A 25,142-nucleotide genomic window follows, 5' to 3' on the forward strand; every position below is an offset into this window, starting at 1 on the left:
CTGGACACTTCTAACTGTTATAACATTATGTTAGTAATGCAGCATGTACAATTTTTTTGATGTTTGTGGCACCAAGCCCTTTCTCTATTGTAAAACACTCTAGTTAACATGTTTGTGGGTTTAGTTTTTTTGATTATATATACAGGTAATTCTAGGTTTTATTCCCAATGAAGACCCTTTTCTTATTTGACTCTACTATTTGACACCCTATCCCTTCAAGATTTATTTTGTTCTTGTTTTTGCCTTAGTTTAGGTCTGCTGTAATCCAATCCAATCCTGTATCAGTATATTACAGACAGGGAAAACAGATGCATCTGTCCATGTTCTCAGTTTCTGTTGGCTTGCCCTTTTCTCTTAGTTCATGCACTCTATATCTTGGCTATTTCAAATGGTAGTTCTTGATTCCACTTTGTAAATGCTATCTCTTCTGCATCACTTTTCCTGCTTCAAAGCATTTTCAGTGTCTATTAAATGTTTACTCCTTCACTCTAGCTAAAACTTGGAGCTGCCCTGAATACCCTTCGTGCTGGGTCCTGGTTTAGCAGGAATAGACTGTCATATGACAAAGGCAGAGCACCATAAAGTGCCTTCTCCCATTTTATTGTCTCAAGTGGAAATGAAAATTCTACCAGTGTATTGCAATCAGGTTTGTCCCTCAACTTTTTACTCTCTTGTCTCTTCTGTTGTACAGATTTGTTGTCCTCAAACCTTCACACTTGGCTCTCCGTTAGGTACTGAAAGAGGTGCAGCAAGTATACCTGGATATTCAGGTTCTGTTTTGGGGTGTTTCATTTATATTTAACTGCCTCTGGGAAACGTGGTAGTAAAATTAGATGCATTTGATACTCAAAATGGATGTACACAAGAAGAACTAAGGGGCCAGTTTAAATGCAAAAGTAACAGGTTCTTATATGAGTTCAGCTTTAGTAAAGCCTCCCCCGATGAAGGTGGCAAAGGACATCTCTGAAGAAGAAACTGCAGTAAGGAATGGAACAAATCTTGCTGGAGATTCCCACTTTCTGTTCTTGAAAGCAGAACAGGGATGCAAAAACTGGAATGAAACCTATCCTGAGGGATGGTGTTAGACAGAAATGAAACTGGGTTGTGGGTTATAGATTTGTAGAAAATTCTGGGTATTAGAAGTACCTCTAAAAATGCCCGTCTTCAGTGTGAATCAGTGAGTTTAGCAAGTCAGAATGTCTAGATGCATGGACATGCTACTGGTGTGATGTCATATTTATCTGGAAGGAGAGTAAGGGAGAGAGATGTGCTCCTTAGGGGTGCCCACTTCAAAGAGCCTGTGAGTCTCCTTTGGAAGAGCAGGAGTCAGTCTGTTCAATACACTCCCACATGGGACTGTTCAACTCTCTGAGATGTGTGACTGCTTGACACACTCAGTGAGGAGACAGAAAGAAAGAAGGTCAGGGAAATAACTTGCTCACTAGGTTCACTCATACCCAAGGCCTCAGCGGTGATGGTGTAGATCCAGCAGTGGCGGCAAGCTGAGTCATTTTGGAAACAACCAGATCCGCTATAAGTTGTCTGTCCTCTTCTATGTGCTCCCCAATCAGGGGCATTGAGCTGTCCATCACCTGCCACAGGAGGCAAAAACAACAGTTAGTAAGGTGGTTTCCTGCTGGCAGATGCCTGTTTCAACTCAGCTCTTACATGAACCTGTTTTGTGTCTGCACATCCTTGTCAGTATCTACAGTCACCACTCTCCTCATGATGAAACATGCTTGACTTTTCCAGGTGTGGGATTTCGCTTAGGGTTTTTTGGAAATGTGCTTCCCCCAACTCTCCATCTTTCTTCCCTTCACAACTTGGGAGCCAAGCCAAGACCTATGGTGGCTGCAAGCTTTCTATATCGACTTAATACAAATTTTCTCCTTCACATGTCCCGAGGAGATGCGTCTGATGGATAAGGTCTGGCATTATCCCACAGTACTTGGGGGTGACATTGCAATTTAAATGGCCACAGGAGAAGAGAAACAACATGTACTGAAGCCTGAGGAGATGAGAGCAACAGGGACTGGAGGAAACCAGGAAACATTTGGGATTAATGAACACAAAGCACTGCACCCTGAGAGGGAAAATAAACACCACAGATGTGTAATGAATAGGATATCACCAAACCGGCACCAAGTGCAGGAAAATAAACTTGGTCTCTGCTTGTCTTCTTGATAATGCTGTGATACAACTGCTGCCCAAGCAAGTTCTACAAATCTACTGGGGAAAACTGGGAAGCAAGACTGTGGGGATGGGGGAAGGAGAACTGTCAAAGGATCTTTGAGGTAAGAAATGGCCTCACAACAATAATACTGAAAGCACAGCAGACCCTCATCTGTGTAGCGGCCCTGAACATGATTTTCAACAGTTCATCATAAATCAAGTGTTTTGCAAACATTTGCTAAATCCCACAGGAAGAACTGTACTCTGATGAAGTTAGGATTCAGCTGGAGTAAATATAATAGTACCAAAATATCAGGGTTGGAAGAGTTTATTTTATTTTGCTTTTATTTTTAAAGCAAACATTAAAATCCCTGGAAATGCAAAGTTGAAGGTTGAATTGCTCAAGAAAGGCACTGACTCAATGCTCAGATAACAATTGGAAGTGCACTCCACCCTGGCAGGGCCGCAAGAGGGAGGGAAATGGAAAATTTTGCACCTCTTTTTTTAGATTTAAAGTAGAGGAAATCAGTGACGTGAGTTCACTGAGTTTGTATTCTGCTCTTTTCATGCAGCATAATGGTTTTGTTTAATTTCTACAGGTGTCTTCTATAAACACTAGAAAAGCTACCTAGAAAGGTTTAACTAAGGTATGCATGGAAAGGGGGTTGATGTTTATATCCATGGCCTACTTGGCCCAGGGGGCAAAAGGAGAAGGTTAGAAAATTATATGTCAGCGTTTGGCTAAATACACAAGGTGGCTTTTCCTTCCACTATCTACTTAGCTGTTCTTCCATTGAGAAATGAGGTGAGGAATGTGATGCTTCCTAACAGTGTCAGGGGATGGCAAATTCCCACCTGGGTCTCACTAGCCAGGGGCTCCTGGGGGCCCTCCAGCAGGTTTCCCTTCTTTCCACTCCTATCTTAAAAGGAAATGTGGCAATTACAGTTCCCGAGAGAGAAGCGGTCTCCCGTGTCCCCGCACGGCGCGGTGCGAGGGCCCGTGTGGCCACTAGATGATGCCGTGTGACCACTGGATGATGCCCTTACCCTGCCTAGCCTCAGGCGAGCCGCGCTCCCGGCTCCCCGGGAGTCACCGAGACACGGCTCTGCTCAAAACACCCCGAGCCCCGCTTGCCACAGACGCATAGAATGGTTTGGGCTGGAAGAAAACTGTAAAGGCCGTCCAGTCCAATACCCCTGCTATGAGCTAAGACATCTTCAACTAGATCAGATTCCTCTCGAGCCCCATCCAGCCTGACCTTGAACGTCTCCACAGATGGGGCATCCACCACTATCTGCACAGTAAAAATGTTCTTCCTTACATATAGGCGGAATGTACCATCTTTTAGTTTAAAATCATTATCATTTGTCCTGTTGCAACAGACCCTGCTAAAAGGTTTGTCCTTTTCTTATGGGCCCCCTTTACATACTGGAAGGTGCTATGAGATCTGCCCTGATCCTTCTCTTCTCCAGGCTGAACAACCACAGCTGTTTTGGGAGCTGTCTTCATAGGAGAGATGCTCCAGCACTTTAACATCTTCATGACCCTCCTCTGAATCTGCTCCAAAAGGTCCATTTTTTTCCCTGTGCTGAGAACCCCAGAGCTGATTTCCCTATCTCAAGGATTGCTTTTTTCCTCTTTCTGTGGCTGCAGTGGCATAAGAGGAAGATGGTGCTTTATAAACCAAAGGCTCCAGGGGAAGTGAGCCCTGGAGCAAGTTCCACCTGAACCAGTGAAGACACACCAGGGATGAGGCTATCTGATGCCCTGATGTGTAGTATCTGGCAGGGGAATGTGAGATTTGGGAAACAGCAAATACAGGAGCTATCATGAACAATCACATGCACAAGGGAAGGCCTTTGAAAATGGCAGTGATTTCTGACATCAGCTGGTTGCCACTGAACTGAAAAGGATCACGAGATGTCACCTTGCCTGTCCTCCAGGAAGGGTCAATTGGTCTAGAACTGGGCAGATACAAATGCTAATACTGAATAAATCAACTGGCTGAAAGGAATATGTGAATTACAGACAGACTGCACTCATCCCTTCCCGGGCGATCACAGAACAGCTGGGCAAGGAAAGAAGATGTCAGCACATATGGACCCAGCCTTTGTAGCTGCCCAAGGTCAGAGGCTGCTCCTGGTGCAGCTGCTGCTGCCTGGTAAGGTGAATGAGGGGTGAAGAAAAAGTGCCCAGGCAAAGAGACTCAGAAAAAGATCATCCTGTTTCTCCCTATGTGCCTGTATGATGCTGAAGCCTGGGCTTGTGTTTTTACACTCTGATGTGCAAGAGTGGAGTGTTAGGTGATTTTGAGGAAGGAAGGAAGGAAGGAAGGAAGGAAGGAAGGAAGGAAGGAAGGAAGGAAGGAAGGAAAACGATGATTTGACATATTAAAACAAATTATAGGCACTGCTGAAGGGATGAGCAGGGCTCCTTGCAGGGCAGCAAGGAGCATGTCTAGTAAAATAGCTTAGCAGTCAGGGCTTATCTTATTCTTCCAGGAGGAAGAATAAACCACATGGACCATTTTTCTTGCCCTCTGCTTGCTTCATATTTTTTATCTTAGCAGAGATGTAGAAATGGGCTATATTACAAAAAAAAAAAAAAAAAAAAAAAAAAAAAAAAAAAAAAAAAAAAAAAAAAAGAAAGAAAAAAGAAAGAGGGATTTACCAGCATTAACTGCTAAATTCACAATCTGTTTCAATATGAGCCATGAAAATGGTACATAAGTGTGTAATGCTCTGAAGGCAGAAATGTAACAGATTCTGCTGTTTGTCATGGGAAAAGAAAAGAAGGTGAAGTTCAACTAAGAGCAAATACCATGTGTGCAAGTTTACTCTTATGCTGTTGATAACTCATCTTAATCTAATTTATTTTGCAACGAACCACTATGATAAGTCTCAGTTCATAGCACTGCCCATCACTACTTCTGTGAATCTTTCCTGAAGAACTACTTTGTGAAAATTAATTACTGCCTGCAACTGCATTATGCAAATTCCTTGTTTGTTTAGCCCAATTAGGCATGCTTTCTTGTAAAGTGTCATAGCACACTGTTCCTTCTTACCAGGAAAATACAACTGTCACTCTGTCAAATAACTTTTTTCTCCCACTATCAAAAGAAAAAAGCAAAACAAAGGATCAGTTTCAGACCAATAAAAGTACCCCAGGAAGTTGGCTGGAGGCAATTAATTACTTGTCAACATCTCCCTCAGATCTGCATAAAAAGTTACCTGTTTGGCTTTGCTCTGCTCCTTACATTGCACTCCTTTCCCAACATCATCAGCCTGGCATCTGAATGCCTGCTAGATATTGGTATATCAGGCCTGCTCAATCAGGTTCTCTCCACTGTGGTAATTCAGCATGACCCATCTGAAACTATATAGTGTTTCTTCTGATTTGTGTTGTATTGGATGTGTTGCTTCTTACCTTGGTCACAGAGAGAGGAGCACAAGCGTGCATTTCTCTGTGTGTGAGCTGATGATGGCTGTTAAAGTACAGATGTGCTTTTCACCAGTCAGTCACACACAGTGGCAGATGTGAAAACCCAGAGGCATACCCAGACAGAGCCATATAATCTTTAAGCCCAGAACTAGCAGTGTGTGCACGTACATAGGCTTATGTGCAAGAATATATGTAGGGATATGAAAACCACATATCATGTCTAACCATGTGTGGACACACTCCAAATGTCCTTACAGTTGTCTCTAGCAAGGCTGCTTTCTTGCTCTTTCTTTCCCAGCTGCAGCGGCATAGGGATTTAAAAGTGCACAGCAGGGAAACAGTCTGCTCTAGGGGATGCTCCTCTAGGTGCTGATGAATTGCATACGGGAGCAGACCCATTAGCCCTGGCCCCATCAATTCAGGAAAAGACAGAGGCTTGCCAGCGTTTGGTTGCTGGCAGCACGCTTCTATCACATGGCCTTTGACAGGTCACTGCTCCCCTCCCTGGGGAGAGCAGATACATAATGCAGGAATGCACAGTCACTGGAGGGCTCATGTGGTTCTCATCAGCATCCCAGCCCTCAGCGGGTGGGACTGCTCTCCCACACATAGCTTTGCAGTGTGTCAGCACCCCTGCATGAAGCCAATAGCCTGGCTCTGCTTGTCTTCCTCAGCTGGCCTGTGTTGGTGGAGTTTACAGCAGGTCAGATCTTGTGTCTCCTCAGTCGCATACTGACAGAGGCACTTGCTTACTGCCTGGATTGTCTCGCCTCCAGGGCATCTCTTCCGTTTCCCACTTTGATTTTTCTGGCCAGCTTTTCCTTCTCTGCCCTGTTAGGATGATCTGAGTATGCTATTTACCCCACCTCCATATCTGCCTCCTGGCCTGGGAAGGAGCACATTGAGCTTTAGCTCTCAGAGCCACAGTCTGTCCAGCCCTGAATACAAAAAGTCGTAGTACACATTACTCAGAGTAACTTTGTGGTGCTTTGTCTTGATGGCCTCTTATGTAGTGAACACTGTCTACGCAAAAGATTTTAGAAAATACACCTTTCTTTTTTTGCTCTATCAAGGTGCTCCTGTTGCTTGTGAACCTTTTGCTACACTCTCACCATTTATTTTCTTCTTTTAAATAAAGTGCAACTTGGATTTTTGTTTGGAAGTCCCCTTTAAAGTGATCAAAGAAAGGTTCATTCAGAGAGAAATTGAGATTTTTAATGAACTGAATCATCTGCTGAAAAGCTGAGGTGGCCAAGCACTCTGTGGCTCTCCATTTCCTTTCACTGTCCACACTGAGAAAGGAAGGCACTTCAACCCTGACACTTTGCTATGTATCTGCTAGTTTGGCTGGGGCTCTGAATCAGTTCCTAACGTATCAGTGGGCCATGGCCTGAGGATGCAGGTGGGCACAGAGGAGCAGAGACTGCAGAGCACACAGGGTTGGTGCAGGTAGGTGCATGTGAACTCCAAGGCACAGTGCTTGCAGATACACTTTCCAAAGGAGACTTAACATTCAGGGTGCCCATGCTCTCACCTCAATGATATAGTCTTTTCCATCTTTGCTGTGGACAGCTTTGACAGCACAGATATCCAGACCTCCAAACATTTCTGCGCAGGCATCGGCCCAGAGTCGGTACCTGCAGAAACCACAAGAGCATGGCCTAGGATTAGCTGTCCTTGGGTAGTCCACCAAAACCAGCCACCCACCCTGCTGCCCATAGGAACACAAAGTGATTTGGGAGCCCTTATTACAAGCTGTCCTTCATGCGTTTTGCTGGGTCCTTGACTCCCTCTCTTGACTCCCACTCACAGGAGATGGAGTAAATAAAGAATCTTGCCAAAAGTTTCCCTTCATTTCAGATTGATTCAATCCTGCCCTCAAAGCCACCTTAAAATGTTTCTTTCCCTCCTTGGTATTTACATCAGATCTCCAGTTGGTTGTCATTCAGCCAAGCTATAAATATTTAGCTCATTTAATCTCCCAGTAGTGTTGGCCCCTCAGCGTTTGTATTGGCTTTGCCTGAAAGCCCTCCATTATGCAGGCAGCTTTCTCCTGATAAGATGTCCTGAACATTAGGACTGGAATAGGATCAGAAAGTGAGTGTTGAATTTAGCAAGGAGTAGCCATCCCCTCTCTGATCTGTAATGCAGTAGCTCCTGAATTTTACAATTTACTTTCAATTTTATCCTTTTACAGTCTCCTGCTTCCTTCTATCCCTTGGGTGTTGTTCCTAGTCAGGCAGTCTCATCACACGGACCAGGCACTATTTGTTGGAGGGTGACCTTCAGGCTGCAGCACTTTTCCCTATCCATCCCAAGATGGGGATGTGAGCTGGTGGTCCCCTAGCTATCCTGGAGTCAGAGGAAGAGAGAGAATGACAAGAGGCATGTTATGGGGGGACCACATTCCGCCACTGTGCAAATGAGGAGGGAATGAGGCAGCTTGGTTTTATTTCCTGTGCAGCTGTGCCGTGGTCCCGGCCATTTAAATAAAAATAATAATCTCAGAACAGCAGATCTGTAAGCAGGACTATGACATGATGCAGAGAGGGGAGGGAAGGCCACAATCTCATGAAAACACTGAAATTTTGCAGACCCTACAGGGACTGGGGAAAGAGCTGTTCTGGCTAAAGAACAAATTTATGTCCTTGAAGACAGCCAGAGTCCCCATATCTTGACAACATAATGATGAACTTGTGTGAACACAATGTCTCTGGGAAGAAGAAAAATTATGACTTATATGACTACCGGTGCTCTTTTATCCCTAATGAGGAGACCAAGTGTGTTCACCCTGGACCCCCAAGGAAGACAGTGTATGAGGAGGCATCAGTAGCATAAGGAGGAGGAGAATTATGGACTGCATGATCAGGCAGGAGGCACAGAGAGCACCCCTCATGCACTGCTGTGGCCCAGCATCCAGGGGCACCATTGTGGGAACCACCTCTCTTCCTGAGGAACATCTCTTGGCGTCTGGGCACAGCAGCCAGGGAATTGTTGGTTATGCCAGAGACTCTGATGGCTGCCCATCTTCAGTGTTTGTTGGCTATAGGTGTGCACTGGGAGCATCAGGGCTGCTGGGGTGTAATAGGAGTCTTATAAGGAAGGAGATCATATTTATGCATGTGCACCAGGTGTTGCATTTTCAGAGGATTTACTGTCATTTCTGCATTACCTGAACATTTAAATTCTTTGTACTTATGTTCAGTACAGTAGGTACTTCAGGTTGCTCCTACTCATCAGAGCATTTGAGCACATTCTTGCCTTGTTTAGTGCACTGGCAACTCACAGATTTCAACAGGGTTTGTTTCATTTATGGCTGAATAAGACTGGAGTGGTTATTTGTAGTACAATTAACAAAAGAAACCTTCAAAATGCAGTGTTGCAGGCTGGCAGGAATCTGGCTTTCAGTCCTACAACACTGCAATAAGGTAATGTCTACCCTTCATGTGTCTAGCTTCAGCTGTGTTATAAACAGCCAGGATGCATCATCATGTCCACTTCCCACAGTACTATTAGGGTCTTGCAGAGTCACCTTCAGCATCTGATTTGGGGCTTGGCTTCCCTGTTTCACAGAACTAAAGGTGCAGAAGGGATCTTAGATGGCTGCCTGCACAACTCTTGTGCTCCCAAGAGGAGACATTTCTTTAATCTGGTCTGAAAGAGGACAGAGATTTGCTATCACCTTCAGAGCATCAATTTCTGTGCTATGCTATCCTTACTTTAGGAAAATACGGGAAATGTTGAAAGGAACCTTTTAAGCTATAATTTATTTCTTACAGTATTATACTTGTAATGTAAGTAATGAGAAATGCCTATATCATATATTTAAAGACCCTATGCTCTTTCAATTTTTTCATCTTTAGAATGAAGAGGTGCTCAGCTTGTGGGCAACTTCTTCCAGGTTGGTAACATTTAATGAAGGAGAGTGAACATCTGCACTGCAGGCAGGATAGTCTACAACTCTATTGGAAAAATATCAGTGGTCTGCTAACTGAAAAAGGTGGAAAACTACATAGAACTTGTTGCATGTTTTTCTCAACATCTCATTAGGTTTTCTCTGAATGTTCCTTTTATTGTTCTTTGGACTTTCTCCAGCTCCTTGCTATTTCTCTTCAATTGTGGTGCCCAAAACTGGAGAGTCAGAATTAATCATGAACCTGACAAACTGGAGGTATAATCTCAAAAAATCTTAAATTCACTAAGGATGAATGCCTACATGTAATCTATAGATTTTATAAATCTATGAATAATCTACTTAGATGGGATGGAGAAAAGTGATGAGAACAAGTGTTAGTTCTGCAGGATAGGAGTTACAGCAAAGCATGTTACCATGAGTCCACAGTGTCAGGCAGTTGCAGTATTAGCAAATATCACAGTGATTTGAATACATGGAAGTAGCATTTGCAAATTTTAGTCTGTAAGATGCATGAGGGAATTCTTTCTGCTCTGTTCAACAGTGAGAAGATCTTAGACAGTGACCACTTTTGTGAGCCTAAAGCAAAAAGTGCTTTCAGCACTTCAGCTGACAGGTTTTTTCCTGTTAAGCAGAAGAAAAACTCTTTTTCTGCCTCTCGTTAGTAATATATTTAGGATAACCTCATGTTACTTTGTGTTTTGTACTTTGACCTTTCTGATTTTATCCCTACATATTTGTACTGGTGTGCTTGACCTAGTATGCTGGTCTTGTTTCCTGTGGTTGCATTCACTAAAGATCTAATGATTTAGCAATGTTGGTTTCTAGCTGTACTTTCAGTCTGTTCTTCAAAATAGGACAGTTTGCCTTTGTGTCCTTAGTATTTTTTTAAGAAAACACTTGGTCTTTTAAAGTCTTTATCCAGCCTCCCAGGAGACCTCACTTACCAGTTCTCCCAATTGACCATAGTCGGAAATACAATTCCTCCCTTCTAACCCAAGAATAGCTAATACTGTCTTGAAACTCTTCCTTACCTCTCTGTCATTGCAATCTGTTCTAGCATCGCAGAACCTGTGTTTGCCTTCCAGTTTCCAGAGATGGAAGTCCTCCTAGGAAAACAAACCAAAAGCATAACCTGAACATGAAAATAGACTCCTGACCCATCCTCCTGCATACTGTAGTGCTCATTCTTGAGTTTATGCTTGTACAGGAGGGGATGAGGTGAGGTTCTTCCTCCCAGAAGCCTTTCCAAATCCTTCCTGAACAACACTCCATACAGGATATGTTGTTCAGACCCATGAAAAACTGACTGAGGATTTTAGGCAGAGAAACCTCCAAGGAATCTTGAGCACACATCAGGCTCTGTGAGTACTCTCTTTCTTTATACATTAGACCTAGCAGAGCTGAAATGTGTGTGAAAGATCTCTAGGATAATCACCCTTATGTTCTGCCATGGGTAGCATCCTCCATCCATGGAACAGAAGCTCTCCAGGCAAATATTTACTGAGCAGCTTCACAAAGTATCAGTTCTGACATTCTGGGTCTACCTAAATTTGATTTCAGTTGTACTTCTGTGTCCACTTCAATTTGATTTCAGTGGTACTGATGTAATAGAATATATTACCATACTATCACTGACTTTTCATTGACTTTTCATCATGGCTCACTGTCTTCGGACTTGGAGAATTCCTTATTTCAAAATCTTTGGAGTTTCATTAGCTGCAACTGATAGTTATTTTCCAAAAAAGGTACTGTTGCTAGAAAATTCTGGGTTTCACCATCACTGTCGGGGGTGAAAATTTTCCTTTTCTTGACCTTAGGCCCAAGGCAGACATTGGACAGCCTGCTCTGACAACACTCCAGATAACCCTTCCATAGTGCACAAGCCAGGACAAGTCAACAAGCTGACAGGATACATCCAGGAAGCCTCTCCACACTGAAAGAGATTTATGAGTGGAGTATGAGGTGTGATCCAGCACTTCAATATAAGGTTGTGGGAGCCCTTGCTGCCAGTTCTCTCACATTTTCAGCAACATGTACAAAAGACACTGAATTTGCAAAACTATGTTCAGCGGTGGTAATAGTGATGTCCTGCTAGACTACAAACTTGAATCATTATAGCTGACTACCTAAGGCTCCCCTTTACTCTTGTGAGAGATACCCTGGAGTGCTTTTCCCAATTCTCCTCCAAACTGGCATGTTTAGTTGCTGTGAAATTGAAATTGTCTTTGTGGCCATGTTTAATGGACTGGACTGGGGGGGCTGAAGGAGCATGATTACTGTGTTGAATAACTGTGTTTTCGTATAGTTGTCTTTTGGGCCTGTTGCCTTCACCCAGCATCCATTCTGCTGCCCTACTTCCTAAGCAAAAGAATGGATTCCTCCTCAAGCTTGGACTGTCATTAGCCCTTTGATGGCCTGTAAGGTCAGTGCTCAGTCTTCAGCCTTTCTTTCTCTTTTAATATGGGATTTGTAGGATTATGTTTTTCAGTTCTGCAATGAGAAGAACCACTCTTTGCTAACATTTATTTTTAACAGAAAATTGCCCTGCAGTGGCAGAGGGCATCCAAAATCCCATTAGTACTGGTGGGAACTCCTGGAGTCTCATTAGTGACATGATGATTTGACACTGGCGTTTAGAATATGTACCTGGCATACCAAATGTAAGCACCTGTGTTGTCCCTAAGAAAATTAAACCACAGTTTGACAGTTTTACAAGGAAATTTAACATGGGAAAGCTCCAAAAATAAGAACTCTGCTCAAGCCATTGGGCTGATTTGTTGGACTTGTTTTTGCCTATCCAGCATGAGCCAGTTTTCAGCATAAGATTTAAAATATATCTCTCTGCTGTATTCCTAACTTTCCTGTTAGGGAACCTTGCTGTTTTGAAACTGAAGAGTTTTATTTGAAGCCCACTGGATCAGACACCAAACCCTACACCACAGCCGCTGTCAAGATCACTCTCTTCCAAGCAAGTCTGAGCAGTTCAGGAGTCAACTGTGCCCCCAGACTTACAGAATCACAGAATCACTGCATATTCTCAGTTGGAAGGGACTCAAAAGGATCATTGAGCCCAACTCCTGGCCCTGCACAGCACCATCCCCAAGAGTCATATCATGTGCCTGAGAGCATTGACCAAATGCTTATTGAACTCTGCCAGGCTTGGTACTGTGACCGCTTCTCTGGGGAGCTGTTCCAGTGCCCAACCACCCCCTGGTGTAACACCTTTCCTAATGTCCAACCTAAACCTTGCCTGACACAACTTTAGGCCATTCCCTTGGGTCCTGTCACTGGTCACCAGGGAGGAGAGATCAGTGCCTGCCCCTCCTCTTTCCCTCATGAGGAACTTGTAGACTAGGATGAGGCCTCCCCTCCATCTCCTGTTCTGCAAGTGACCAAGTGACCCCAACTGTTCCTCATACAGCTTCTTTTCAATTTTCTTTTTTGTATTGTATGAAGTGAAAAAGGAGACTTAAGACAAAAAAAATTTCCTAAGGATGTCCTGCCTCAAACCCCATTTCTCTTAGGGATTGAAAGGCTTCCAACAATCCTAAACATCAGGGGGCCACACAGTGTACAGTCAGTATCTTAAAGAGAAGGACCCCAGACTCCTAGAGATCAGTTGCTCAAACAGATCTGTGACCACAACACCTTCAGCATTGTTTAGTAGAAGTGGATAAATGAGCTGATCCAGAGCTCTTGGTGTCCTACCTCAGTCTATAAGTAGCTCTAGTTTAGTCACAGTTGATGTGCACAGTGAACTGCTTTGGCGGTGACAAGTCAAAAATCCTAGTCATGAAACTAGGAAGGTAATACCCTACAAAGGAAGGGTATTACCCTCTTCCTAAGAGCTGGTGGCAAGAATTGCCCATGTCTGAAAGTCAATAGCTGCTGGCTTAATTCAAAGTGAACAACATTTCATGCGTCTAAACTGGAAATGATCCTGCTGTTTGCCTCCAGTTGGGGTGAGTATGGAAGCATAATTTCTGTCCCAATTTCCCCTGTAACATGAACTGTTTTCATGTTTTCTCTTTACCAGTATTACAATGGCAGTCAAATACACTTGGTGGAATTTTAGGCATATATCATATGCTGCTTATCTGCTGTTTTCAGACTGGCTCAAGGCATGGACAAAGTAGGAGTTTGTTAGCAGTGTAAATCTGGAGTCACTGCACTGAAGCCAATGGAAAACCAACCTGAAGCCTTGGGCCATAGGCTGGAAGGAAGTGCATTGAACATCTGGGGCAGGGAGGAATACATGACTCACCCTGCAGCATCCTCCCTCTGGCAGATGCTTGGTGCAAAGTAAACATATTCTTGAGAATTTCAGTGCAGTCTTTTCTCAATAGAAAAGGGTTTTTTAAAGTCTATATGTGTGGGTGAAGGTATAAAATCACTGAATAGATTCCATGGCTCACAGATCAAAGCAAGTCACTTAGTATGACGCTACTGCAGATGCTGGAATTGCCTTTAAGGCTGAGATTTGCTAGCGTGACTAATGGTTTTGAGTCTCCTATTTGGGACACCAGTCAGAGCTCTGATATTTTGGGTGCTTTTACCTCTGTCCTTGGACATAGTAGGGACTTATACCATAGAAATAACCTATTTTGTCTAATGCTGGGGCGGAAGGAACAGTCCCTGGTGGGACTGACTATACTACTCTCCCAAGCTCACATCCATAAATGGCTCTCTCAATTTAACTCAACCTCCTGGGTTAGCAAGTCACTGGGTGAATCTTGCTGTTTGCTTTCTTTGCTAATGAGCTTTATTTCTCATTAAGGTGTTCTCTGTTCATGTCAGTTTTCACATTAAAACATTTTTTCTTTAGCAAACAATTATCTGTGAAGCTATACTCCCAAGTGGGATTAGGTCTTAGTGTGACTCCTTTCTTTCCTCAATCATCTGGTGTTATTTCCGATCCCTGTTCTGGATGAGTGCATGGTGAGTGTGAATAATAAGTGAGGAGAGAGTATGGTCAGGCTAACTTGGCCTTTGTTTCAGTTAGAGGCAGTTGGGGAGCAGGCTCTGGAGCCAAGGCTGGGTGTGTTGGCAGGAACAGGGAATTTTAATTGATATTTTAAACCTTCTTTCCTTTGGCCAATTTGAGTCAGACTCTCTGAGATGTTAATGTAGTATTAGGCAACTGTGCTATTGTTGATCTGAATCAATTACAAATAAATTTTCTTTCATTGAGATCACATGAAGTAGGCAAGTGTCCCCCATGTCCTTCCTTCCCATGAAGAATGTAACTCAGTCATTATCTAGTTTTCTTAAACATCTTTGTGCTAGGAATCCAACTGGGATTTTTAGGCAGTTATAGCTGAAAAATATGTGATTGTGTACATTTGATTATCTTGTTTAACTATGCTTTAGCAGAACTATGGCCTAGAGGTTTGCAGACATGGACCCAAAAGTCACAGTGTTGTGGGTGTTAGGTAACATATGCAGTTTATCTGGCGACCTGAAGAATGTACTGCTGGAGCTGACTACTTATCCGGAATTCTGTGATTGGATAAGGAGCTTCTGGAGAAGCTGTGCTGTGTGGCTTTTTTCATATACTGGTTTGTAGTAAGAAGAAACAGGTGTCTTACTGACTCATGTGGTTACATCTCTAATTGAGCATGGTGACTACTGAAGTTTGGCTGAATGCTTTTTAAGACTTTTAAACATACCAGCACTGAAGATTGCTGTCATGCCACCTCCCTCACTGCACCACAGGGCAGGGAGGAGCTTTGGGGCACCCACAGAAATGTTTCACCTCCTGTCCCTCCTTTATATGCAGCAAGGAGCACACAAGCAAAATGCCCACAGAAACTCTGTGTGCTGCCCCAGCTGAGGCTGTTCATACCCGGTGCTCTGTGCCCCTTGTGTGATGTGGTGCTGTGATCTGCAGCTGGGGAGAGCATGGGGTGCTGCTGTGGGCTGAAAGATGGGTGCTGCTATGGCCTGGACACTGTAGGACTCCAGGAGTTGCAGCTAGTTCAATCTTTTTTATTTTTTTCTCCAGGTGGAAAGTGGGTGGGTTCAGCTCCCACTAGAGGGTACTTGGAGCTGGAGGACTTTGCTGGAAAAGATGAACCCTTCAATAACAGGATGGAGAGGTGATGGCCAAGCACAGTCATTATAGTGGGAATTAAGTGAATCTCAGAAAGAGACAGACAGAAACAATGACCTGACAGTGACTAATAGAGAAGATGATTGGGATCTGGGTTCAGAGGTGGGGGAAGAACAGCAGGGTTATTCTTCAAGGAAATGAAGTCTGCTACCCACTCCTGCCCAGAGCAGGCACTGACTCAATCATATCCATAGCACTGCCTCCTCCCCATCTCGCTCTGGCATAGCCATCCACTCACATGTAAGCCTTGTAGTTGCTGCCAATTTTCTGGATTCGGATGTCGTATTTGGAGTCAATGAATGGCTCGGTGGTGGCATAGGTTTTTGCCATGGCTACTATGCTGGCCATGTCCCGGAAGTCGTGCTGGTTCTCAACTTTGACCTTGATAATCAAAATCCAGTGAAAAAGAGACAAGAGCAAAAAGAACATGAATACTTTGTGAGCAGAAGTCATCTCTGCACCTGAATAGCACAATGTTTATTATGAATTGCACAGTTAAACCCTCCACAGACACAGCTGAGGACAGAGCAAGTCTTCTGTGATTCAAAGAGAGAAGGCTTCCCAGAGCAAACCAACCCAGACCAAATCCATCCTATTCTCCTTCCTCATGCACCAGCCCTGGTCATCCTGGCACCAGAGAGGCAGCTAGACCTTTGCCCAAGTGGCTCTTGCTAATGCTCTTTGCTTTTAGGATGCTTCAGAAAAATATTCAATCTCTTTAGAGCTATTACTTCATTCTAACGTTGCAACTGCTGTTTCCCATGTTGGGATGGATGAAAACAGAGTATTTTAGGTGGTCAGGAAATACAAACCGATTACAGGAAATCAACATGAGAGCTGGTTGTCTGTCACCTCTAGCCTTCAGTTCCCTGCCATCTCACATTAACCCACTCCAGACTTTCTTTGAGGATTGTAGGTCTCTTGACTGGACATAAACTCTGAAGGAGAAGGATGTCTCTGGGGGAGTTTTTGACTCTTGGGGAGACTTGTGTGAGTGTGAGGCAATGGGCATGTGGGTAGGACAGCTGGTAGGGTGTTAGACTTGAGTCTCACTTGGAAACAAATGAGCAGTTGGGACCTATGAGGTACAGTTTTTCTGAGAAGTTGGCTTTTCACAGATCTGTATTCAGTTATGGGAAAACTTCTGTATCTTAATTAAAAAAAAGTTAAATGAGGATGACCAAAACAGTAGAAGTTCTATTGATCTACTCAAACCTCTACAAAAGCTCATTGATTTGGGAAAGCAAAACTGAACAAGCAGGTAACAAGAACATAGTGGACAACTTCACCTCACTCATATCTTTAATCATGGTCTTTAGTGTATTGGCAAACACTTGTTTGGTGCATCATGGAAACCTGTATGAGTCTTTTTCCTTAGGGCTGGACATTTGCAGGGAGGGTGGATTAATTTGTGGAAAAAAGACCATGACTGTATGAAAAGGATGAGCAAGTGACTTTCTTTATGGTTTTACCCCCACTTTGTCTTTTGGTGATGCTTTGAGACCACAGCTGGGGATTGCAGCCCTGCTTTGTTAAGCGTGCAGTGACGGGTGACAATCCAAGGGTGTCTTCTCCAGAAGAGCTTTCCGGCTGCGTCACTCTGTGTTAAAGGAGGGTGATGCCAGACTCCATGGAGCCAGCTGAAGGAAGCACATGCAATGGTATTTGGTGTTTCTTTACAAAGAACAAACAAGTGGTTTTATGTATCTGCTTTCAACCATGGGAGGGTGGGAGCCATCTTCACTCAGGAGTAGAGAACAAGCTTGTTGCTAACCTGCTTTACTCTGTTTAGATTGTTTTGTGTAAGTTCCACCTTACACATAGAGCACATACAAAGATTTAACCACATCCTGTTGCAGAAAATCTTTCAAAAATGGAACAGTTGTGGGGAAGGTGAAAAGTGCAACCAGTTTGACCGATGACCATTTCTAGATGCCTGAATTTGCTTCTCCTATTACTGACCAGCAAATACCCCTAGTCCTTCTCTTCTCCCTTTTGCTGTGGTGGGAGCTGTGCTCTCACCATCCAGGAACTGCTGAGGAAAGGAGCAGAGGGCGATGACAATCATCTGTGGGAAGGAAGGGTACCAAAAAAAAAAAGGGAAATAACAAATATAAAGGGGATATGTAAAGGCAACCATTACATGGCATCCAGGAGGAGCAGCCTTACTCTAGGCTGTGTTGTTTCCCTTTCTGTCTGAGTGGGGATGTGCAGGGCAGGGTGAGGTGGTAGGAATGCCCTGGAGACAGCGGGGAGAATGGGAGAGGGAATCCAGAGTCTGAACTTACAAAATACCAGAGAAAACAATGCAGGCTGTGTTGGAGCTGGGTATTTTTGTTGCACTGATAAGAGCTGCCCTGGGCTGAATGACATCAAGCGAGTCCCACCCAGATGAGATGATCATAGGAGGGACTGCAAGGGTAGGCGACACTGACACGGTGTTAAAACATATTCTCCCAGACCCTTTTGAGAGTGAGAAAATACAAAAGCCATTATATAATGACCTACTTGGAACAAGGACATTTGTAGGATTTGAAACAAAGTGCTGTGCTTGTGCAACAGATGTCTTTGGGCCCAAACTGAAATATTTGCGTCCTCAGCCTAGGAACATTTGACCCAGAGCAGAGGAAAGGATGCATCTCCCCCCTCCAGACTGGAATTATACCATATTATATTGCTAGGAAGGAGCTCATCTTGTTAAATGTGATGTTTCCTCAAAAATACAGCATGTCTGGAAAGGAAGGGTCCATTTTTCCTCCTCCTCCACCACCCCTTCCCTAGAGGGAGAGAAGGAAAGCAATTGAAAATGTTCTCTCTAATGGGCCTGAGGACTTTTGGCTGGGTTAATAAAGAGGGGGGACTCACCAAGGACACAAAGTAAGAAATGAAAAATAAAGATGACTCCCACAGTGCTACACCACTGCACAGTCCTCAGGAAACAGCTCTGGCAGCTTCCCCGGCCTGTGCCAGAGTACTTCCCATGGACTTTTCAGAAAAAGCAACTCACAGAAGTCCCCTTGTAGGGGATCACAGCCTTATTTCCCACCAGGCATCGAAATAATCACCACACCAAAGCTGAAATCTGAGCCACCATTTGTTAATTGTTAGAGCCAGCCAAATTTCACAAAACAACAGCCATGTTCTGGGTTAATGCTGGTTTATCCCAGGGTACGGTTATTACTTCATAAACAGGAAGCACTCAAGTTACAGTCAAATTAGATTTATTTTCCTGCCTTATCTATTGAGTCCCCCATTTTATGAGCTTTCTACTTTTAAATTTTGTATAATTCATTTCCTCCTGCCTTGTAACCCTTTTAGATGTCAATAAGATATCTATTTTCCTAACAGAAGAAAAAATCCCAGACATAACCGAAGCCAGGATGGCTATAGTGTGACACCAGAGGACATTATTTAAGAAGGTACTATTAAAAATCAATCTAGTGCAAAGTTATGAATTTACCTAACAAGAGACAAATCTGTCTTCTAAAATGGCAGGTTGGCCAATACATGAAACTGATAAAAGGAGTTGAAAAGAAACCAACAGGAAGCCATTTTCCCCTTCTCTCTCTTTTATTTTGCAATCTTCTTAGGATAAATGCTATATTCAATTAACTGCATAGGGAATGCAAACAGTGAATACAAACACAGCCCCTGCCCTGGCAGCCTGTTTGCTTAGCTGTGCTGGCTGTTTGAGCAGCAATAGACTCATTCTGAAGCCATAAGGTGCTGTTTGCTGTAGCATTTTAGTGACCTGCTAAGAAGGGTTTGGGCCAGTGTGTTGACAAATGCCTTTTCTGAGTAAGAAAGCTCCTCCTTCCCTTCTGGCTCTCTTTTCTAACCCAGGCACCAGTTGGAAAGGGGAGTCTGGCTGGTTTGCTGGGGACATGCTCACACAGATGTGACCATCCCTTTGCCCTGTGGTGGCATCTCAGAGCCTGATGCCACCACATGATCTGCATCTGGTACCTGTTGCCATCCTCAGCCTGCCCAAGAAGAACTGATCTTTCTGCCTGTGGCTGGAGAGCAGTCCAAGGAGCAGGTCATGAAGAAACATTCTGCTCCATCCCTGTTGCAGACCTTGTTTTGAGATCTTTCTTGCAAGGCAGAATCCGTTCTGGCAGAGTTAAAACTCCACTGTGGCAATTTCCTGGGCAGTCTGAGCCACACCTCAGATCTGTGAGCACAGGTTCCTTTAGTGAAGGATCTGTCTGGGTAGAAACTCCTGCTTCTGCTGTCTTACAGGTCCCTATCTGCTGCCTCTTCTACATCCCAGATGTTCCTGGACACCAGGGTCCCAGGGCTACAGCTCTCCTCCCTTATCCTTAGTCTAACCACTGCAAGGTCTGGCTTTGCAGTCCCCTTTTGCTTTCATTATGTGGCCACATGAAAAAATAATCGGGTAGCCAAAGTGGCATAATTATTTAGTCAGCTAGGACTGCCCTAGCCTTGCCTCTCTTGAGTGTCATCCAGTGTGAACTCTGCTTTTGAGGTTAACTCTGCCCTACAGGCTAAACACACATCACTTTGGAGATAACTTGCAGAAGCACTTTCTGTGTCTAAAATGAGGTTAGAGCCAGGTTCAGCTGGAAGGTGAGTGTCCAAGGCTGAGCCAGGACTGGACATGGCAATGTGGTGTTTAACTGAGTCTTGGTAGGCTTGTGAAAATGCACAGTCTGAGTGTTTTCCTCCAGAGGAACTGGTGCAGCCACACAAAGCTTGTGATTTTTCGTCCATCTTGACCTGCTCTCAGCCTTTCTGTAGGGACCCTACCATCTTGGGATAGTGGGTCTTCAGGAACAGTTCTGTGCAGATGGTTTCTGCACAGAATCCCTGCACTGAATCTCTCCTTTCCTCTACCTGCACAGAATCTCTCCTTTCCTCTACCCCAAATTATGCTCTTATTCTCAGAAAATACCCAATCCAACTGACACACAATCAGTTTAGGCCTAACTTTGGCCCATCCCAAAATAGTGAAGTCACAATGGTATCTGCATTTCCTTATTATCCTCACACTGAAGTTCCCCATCTGCTGCCCTTAATGCTTTCAACCTTCCTAGTACAGAGCCCAGGTCTTGGCTGCTGTGGTCCTTGGTGCCTTGAGTCAGTCACTGTTTCCTGTGTTCAACAAAAGCTTCCAGACTGATGTGCAAGAAATGGGGATGTTTTTGCTATTTTCAAGACGTTTGGAACATCCTCACTCATGAGTCAGTGGGAATGCAGTGATTGGCCTGCTCTGTTGTGAATGAATGTTACATGTCAAGTCATTATTTGTCTTCTCCAAAAGAAAATATTTGTTCCTTGACAAACTGAGGCAACCCTTTCCCTTCCTTTCCCCTTTAGCACACTGGATTTTCAAAGCTCTCACTTTTGGAACATTCTATTTCCAGTCCCGAGAGAGACAAGGTGACGAGCTGTCCTTCCTGATAAAAACCTTGCAGTATTTTTACATTACAGAGTGGCTCTGTTTAGTTTGTGCTATATTTATACCAGGGGAAAAAAGAAGCAGAGAAGTCTTTCCCATCCAGTAAGAGAGAAAATAACTCTGAACATATTATTACAAACAACAAGTTTTTCTTCTACAATGTCATAAATTCATCCGAGCCAGGATTTGAACTGGGAAGGTGTTTTCATAATTATGGGGCAGGAAGGCACAGGAAGGGACAGGAGTGACTCTTAAACTGACCTAATTTGAGAGGTCTAAAAATAAAGTAGGAGTAGCAAAATATACATATATATAAAATTGATATAAATATATGTAAATTCACATAAACAGATACTGGTTTTCCTCTCTTTGTAGATCTGGCAGTTGTTTCCTTCTCATGATCTGATCAAGAAGAGGTGAAGAGGCTCTTTGAGTGAATTTACAGTACTGGGCTCTGTTCCTAGGCCACTTTAGGGTCATGTTAGCACACAAATGGCAAATACTAACACACTCAGAGCTTTATTCTTTTCCATGGGCTCTGGCATTATGAGATCCGGAGTCAGGAAGAAGTGTTATTCCTTTCTCACTGCAGTGCAGAGAGAGACCCAATCACTTCTGGGGTAGGTAGGCTCAAACTGCACAATGCTTAAAAATGCCTTGATCTCCAAGGAGCTGCTGGGTAAACAGCAGTTCTGTTCTGTACATGGAAAGACATCTCTTAGTGTCCATCCGTGGTTTTCCTGGAAGATTCCTTGAGTACTGTTGATCTTGTGAGTTTGGGCAACTTAAGTACAACATGAGAAAGGTCCTTCTCTGCTGACTCCATTGTAAACAGTTGTCTAAGCAGTATTTTTACAAATATTTTATTTGTATCGATACTGCACAGGGTCAGCAGCAAAGAGAGCACTTGTTATCATCTTCCAGTGCCATGGAAATATGAACTGACTCCAAATTTTGGAAGGAGGATAATGATGGCCATGGGAGGGGCTGAGGGGCATGTGTTCTGTTTTTAGATTAGAAGCTTGTCTGTTCTTGGGTGAAGGCTATTACTGGTGTCTCTGTTCAAGTCAATAGAGAAGCTGTTGTTTCTGCTTTTCTCAATGGAAATTTCAAAAGATGCCTGTTATTGCAAACGTGTTTTCTCCATCTCCATGTGCACCTCACATGCACACATCACTTGGCAAGAGCATTTCTTTCACAAATGGTATACTGCCATCCCTTTTGGTTCTGATCCTGAATAATAGCTGCTCCTCTTCCAAGCTGAAGACAGTTGTGGTGACCTACCCTTAAGGGGAAGGGAGTCAATAGAGCCTATTTTGTACAAGTCCTACTGTGGTTATTTTTCATTTTAGCTTTGAGGATTCTTTGTTCAGCCCTCTAATTAAAAAATGTGGTGAGTGAATTTTGTGAAAATTGTGTCAAAACAAACAATATGTGAAAATGAAAGTCTATTATAATTATGCTCCTTCTAGCAATTATTACAAAATAATAAACATTCAGCACTTACACTGCCAAGAAGGTTATGAACATGAATTAGCAATAGGTATCAGGTAATCATTATAATTCCTCTAGTCTGTAACACAGAGAAACTGAAGAAAACTGTGAAATGACACAAATCTCCCTGAAAGCAGATGGTGGAACTCTTTGGGCAAGAGGCATTTTCTGCATCCAGAATTCTTCTGGCTCCTGGCCACTGCCTCAGACAAATAAAGAATAACAATGCCAGGACTTCCCATCTTTGCTCATTCTTCTATGTGTTGGTGCCTCCCATTACACGTGATTTTATCGTTAATAACAAAAATAAAAAGTAACTACTTCCTTGACAATTTCTCTTGTAATAACACTGAATCCTCACATCCTTTGAAACACCAATTACAGGTACACATACATGGCTCACTATCTTGGCATCATTTGTTGCAGTAAGTACTATTTTAATACTCACATGTGTACTTTGACTAATATATTGGTTATTCTATCTTTTGTTTCTCCAATCACTGATTTAATACAAAACATGACCTGACACAGGTGCTTTATTAACATTTACTTTGTTGCACACATCAAACCAAAAGCAAACCTATCTCTTTTCATATTATGTATATTTTATAGCTAAAGACCTGCTATTTCCTGCTATCTTCTCTAATTCTGAAAACCAGTGCAAGGAAATAATTTAGCTCTCTCTAATCTCACTGGTTATTGCTTTTGCATTATGATGGTTAAAAACAATATAATGTCTCCTGGGAACTTCCCTCTTCTACATTACTTTATTGTAGGTTTGATTTTTTTTAATCTGTAGGTGTTACTTTTCTAGTATACCCATAATTGCACTTCTCTGTATTTCTCCTGATATTTTCTGCAGTTTCTTTTGTCAGTCCTGCTTGGGCTTGAACCTTACTGTTTCAAAAAAAGCATGAAACAAATTCTTGCTACTTGTGTTTTAAACCAACTGATTTATTCTTTATTTTATTTTATTGTTCTCTCTTTTTTTGCTCTGCAATGAAATGCAGTGAGACTGAACAGAGAAAATTTAATCAGTCAACTTTCCTTCAGGCTGCTTGTGGCTGGAGAAGGGCCCAAACTAAAACCATAAGGTCAACAATCCTTGCTTCCTGTACCTTCCCCATCTACAGAACAGAGCAGTGTCGAAACTCCGTGCCCAAATGCACATCCAGACTTTGCTAGTAGTCACTAATTTCATAATGGACTAAAGTAAACTTGGCTTCAGACCAATTCTTTCTTCTAAGATGCTGGCTGTTAGCCTATCTTTATCTGGAATGACTTCCTACATACCCTCCTTGTACCTCTGAGTACAATTGTGCCAGGAGTCTGAATAGAACCTCTCTTCCTCCTTAACTTCTGACAGCAAAAATCAATATAGTTAAAGAATAAAAAGGGAGGGAAAGTATGAGGTGGAAGAAGATCTGGTGTGTGCAGAAGACAATAGCTACATGTTCTGCTGAGAGTTTTGTCTGGAAATGCTGTTGAGATTGGAGTACCTCTCTCTGATTCTGCCCTCATTTCTGTAGCCACTAAGGATCCTTGCTGCATGAGACACATGAAGCCCTGCATTACAGGTGAAATGGCAGAGCAGACAGGGACATGCAGGCTTGCAAGGTCTCAGGGGAGAGGTTTTCCTCCTGGTTTGTCCTGGTTGGTTTTTGCTAATTAAACCCTTCCTAGGAACAAGTTAGTGGCTCCATAACGAGCACCTTAGGCTGTCTGCACACACTCTAATTCCATGACACCTCTGGCTGCTTATCATAGACAGTACCAATATATTAACCAACATTTCCTGCTTATTCACATGTTTGTTCCTTGATGCTGAAAGCCAGCTCCACCACTGGCACAGAGATCTGTGCCCACTTCCTCCCCAGCAGCTACCATCCAGACAGGGGAACATTGCAACCAGAGCAAGAAAGATTATTAGATCCTCCATGTGCAATCCAGCAAGCCAGAAAGGGCTTCAGTTTCCAGAGCACAACAAGCAAACTGTACCAAGTTTAAATTTGGTGTAACTATAAATACTTTTCAGGCAAAGTGTGAGGCTAGGAGAAGGTCTGTCTGCTCTAGGGAGGCACTGCGACAGGCGTATCAGTTACCAAGTTCATGTAGCACTCATTTGGATTCAGAGATGATACCTCAATTTTGTACTTCTGAACAAACCAAGTTTTAGACAGAGAGGGGACCCCTTTTGAAAAGATATATTCAAGAAAGAGGAGACTCAAGTGCAGTAGGAATGTGCAGGTGATGCCTCACAGAAAGGGGAGCCCAGTCACCCCAAAAAACAGGGGCTGCTAATTCACTAGGGGAATAAAGATCCCAGAGAGCCTGGGAAAAACAAACAGGTCCTTCTGGGTAGTGAGCTGTTTTTCAGGATTCCTTGGCAGGCAACCAGCCACTCTGCTTTGTAAGGTCTTGTTCTTCCTTGCAAGGAGGAAAAAAATAACTGAAGGGCTCCCATTTTTTGAATAAGGTCGTCATAATGCACTCAAGAAGCCCAGTGCCACAGCTCCTCATTGTGAGCGCTATGGGGTGTAGCTGCACTTTACAGGTGCTTGAATAAACAACACTACCACTTTCA

At 43.4% G+C, this 25,142-nt stretch overlaps 1 protein-coding gene across 5 annotated transcripts in view; it reads right to left on the reverse strand.

The window, feature by feature from the left end:
• The window catches only part of SYN3 (synapsin III), a 193,278-nt gene that overhangs the window by 10,667 nt on the left and 157,469 nt on the right, over nt 1-25,142 (reverse strand). For 4 of the 5 annotated variants that reach the window (XM_071422733.1, XM_071422729.1, XM_071422730.1 and 1 more), the window contains 4 exons: nt 15,881-16,023; nt 10,562-10,636; nt 7,149-7,251; nt 1,458-1,592 (listed from right to left, as the gene is read on the reverse strand). In XM_071422733.1, the coding sequence (XP_071278834.1) occupies nt 1,458-1,592; nt 7,149-7,251; nt 10,562-10,636; nt 15,881-16,023 (456 nt within the window). The remainder of the gene's footprint in view (nt 1-1,457; nt 1,593-7,148; nt 7,252-10,561; nt 10,637-15,880; nt 16,024-25,142) is intronic. The other variant, XM_071422734.1, reaches the window with a different exon arrangement.

This window comes from Agelaius tricolor, unplaced genomic scaffold (assembly GCF_023055355.1).
Source record: "Agelaius tricolor isolate 1412-34295 unplaced genomic scaffold, bAgeTri1.0.p SCAF_3, whole genome shotgun sequence".
Classification (NCBI taxonomy): Eukaryota; Metazoa; Chordata; class Aves; order Passeriformes; family Icteridae; genus Agelaius; species Agelaius tricolor.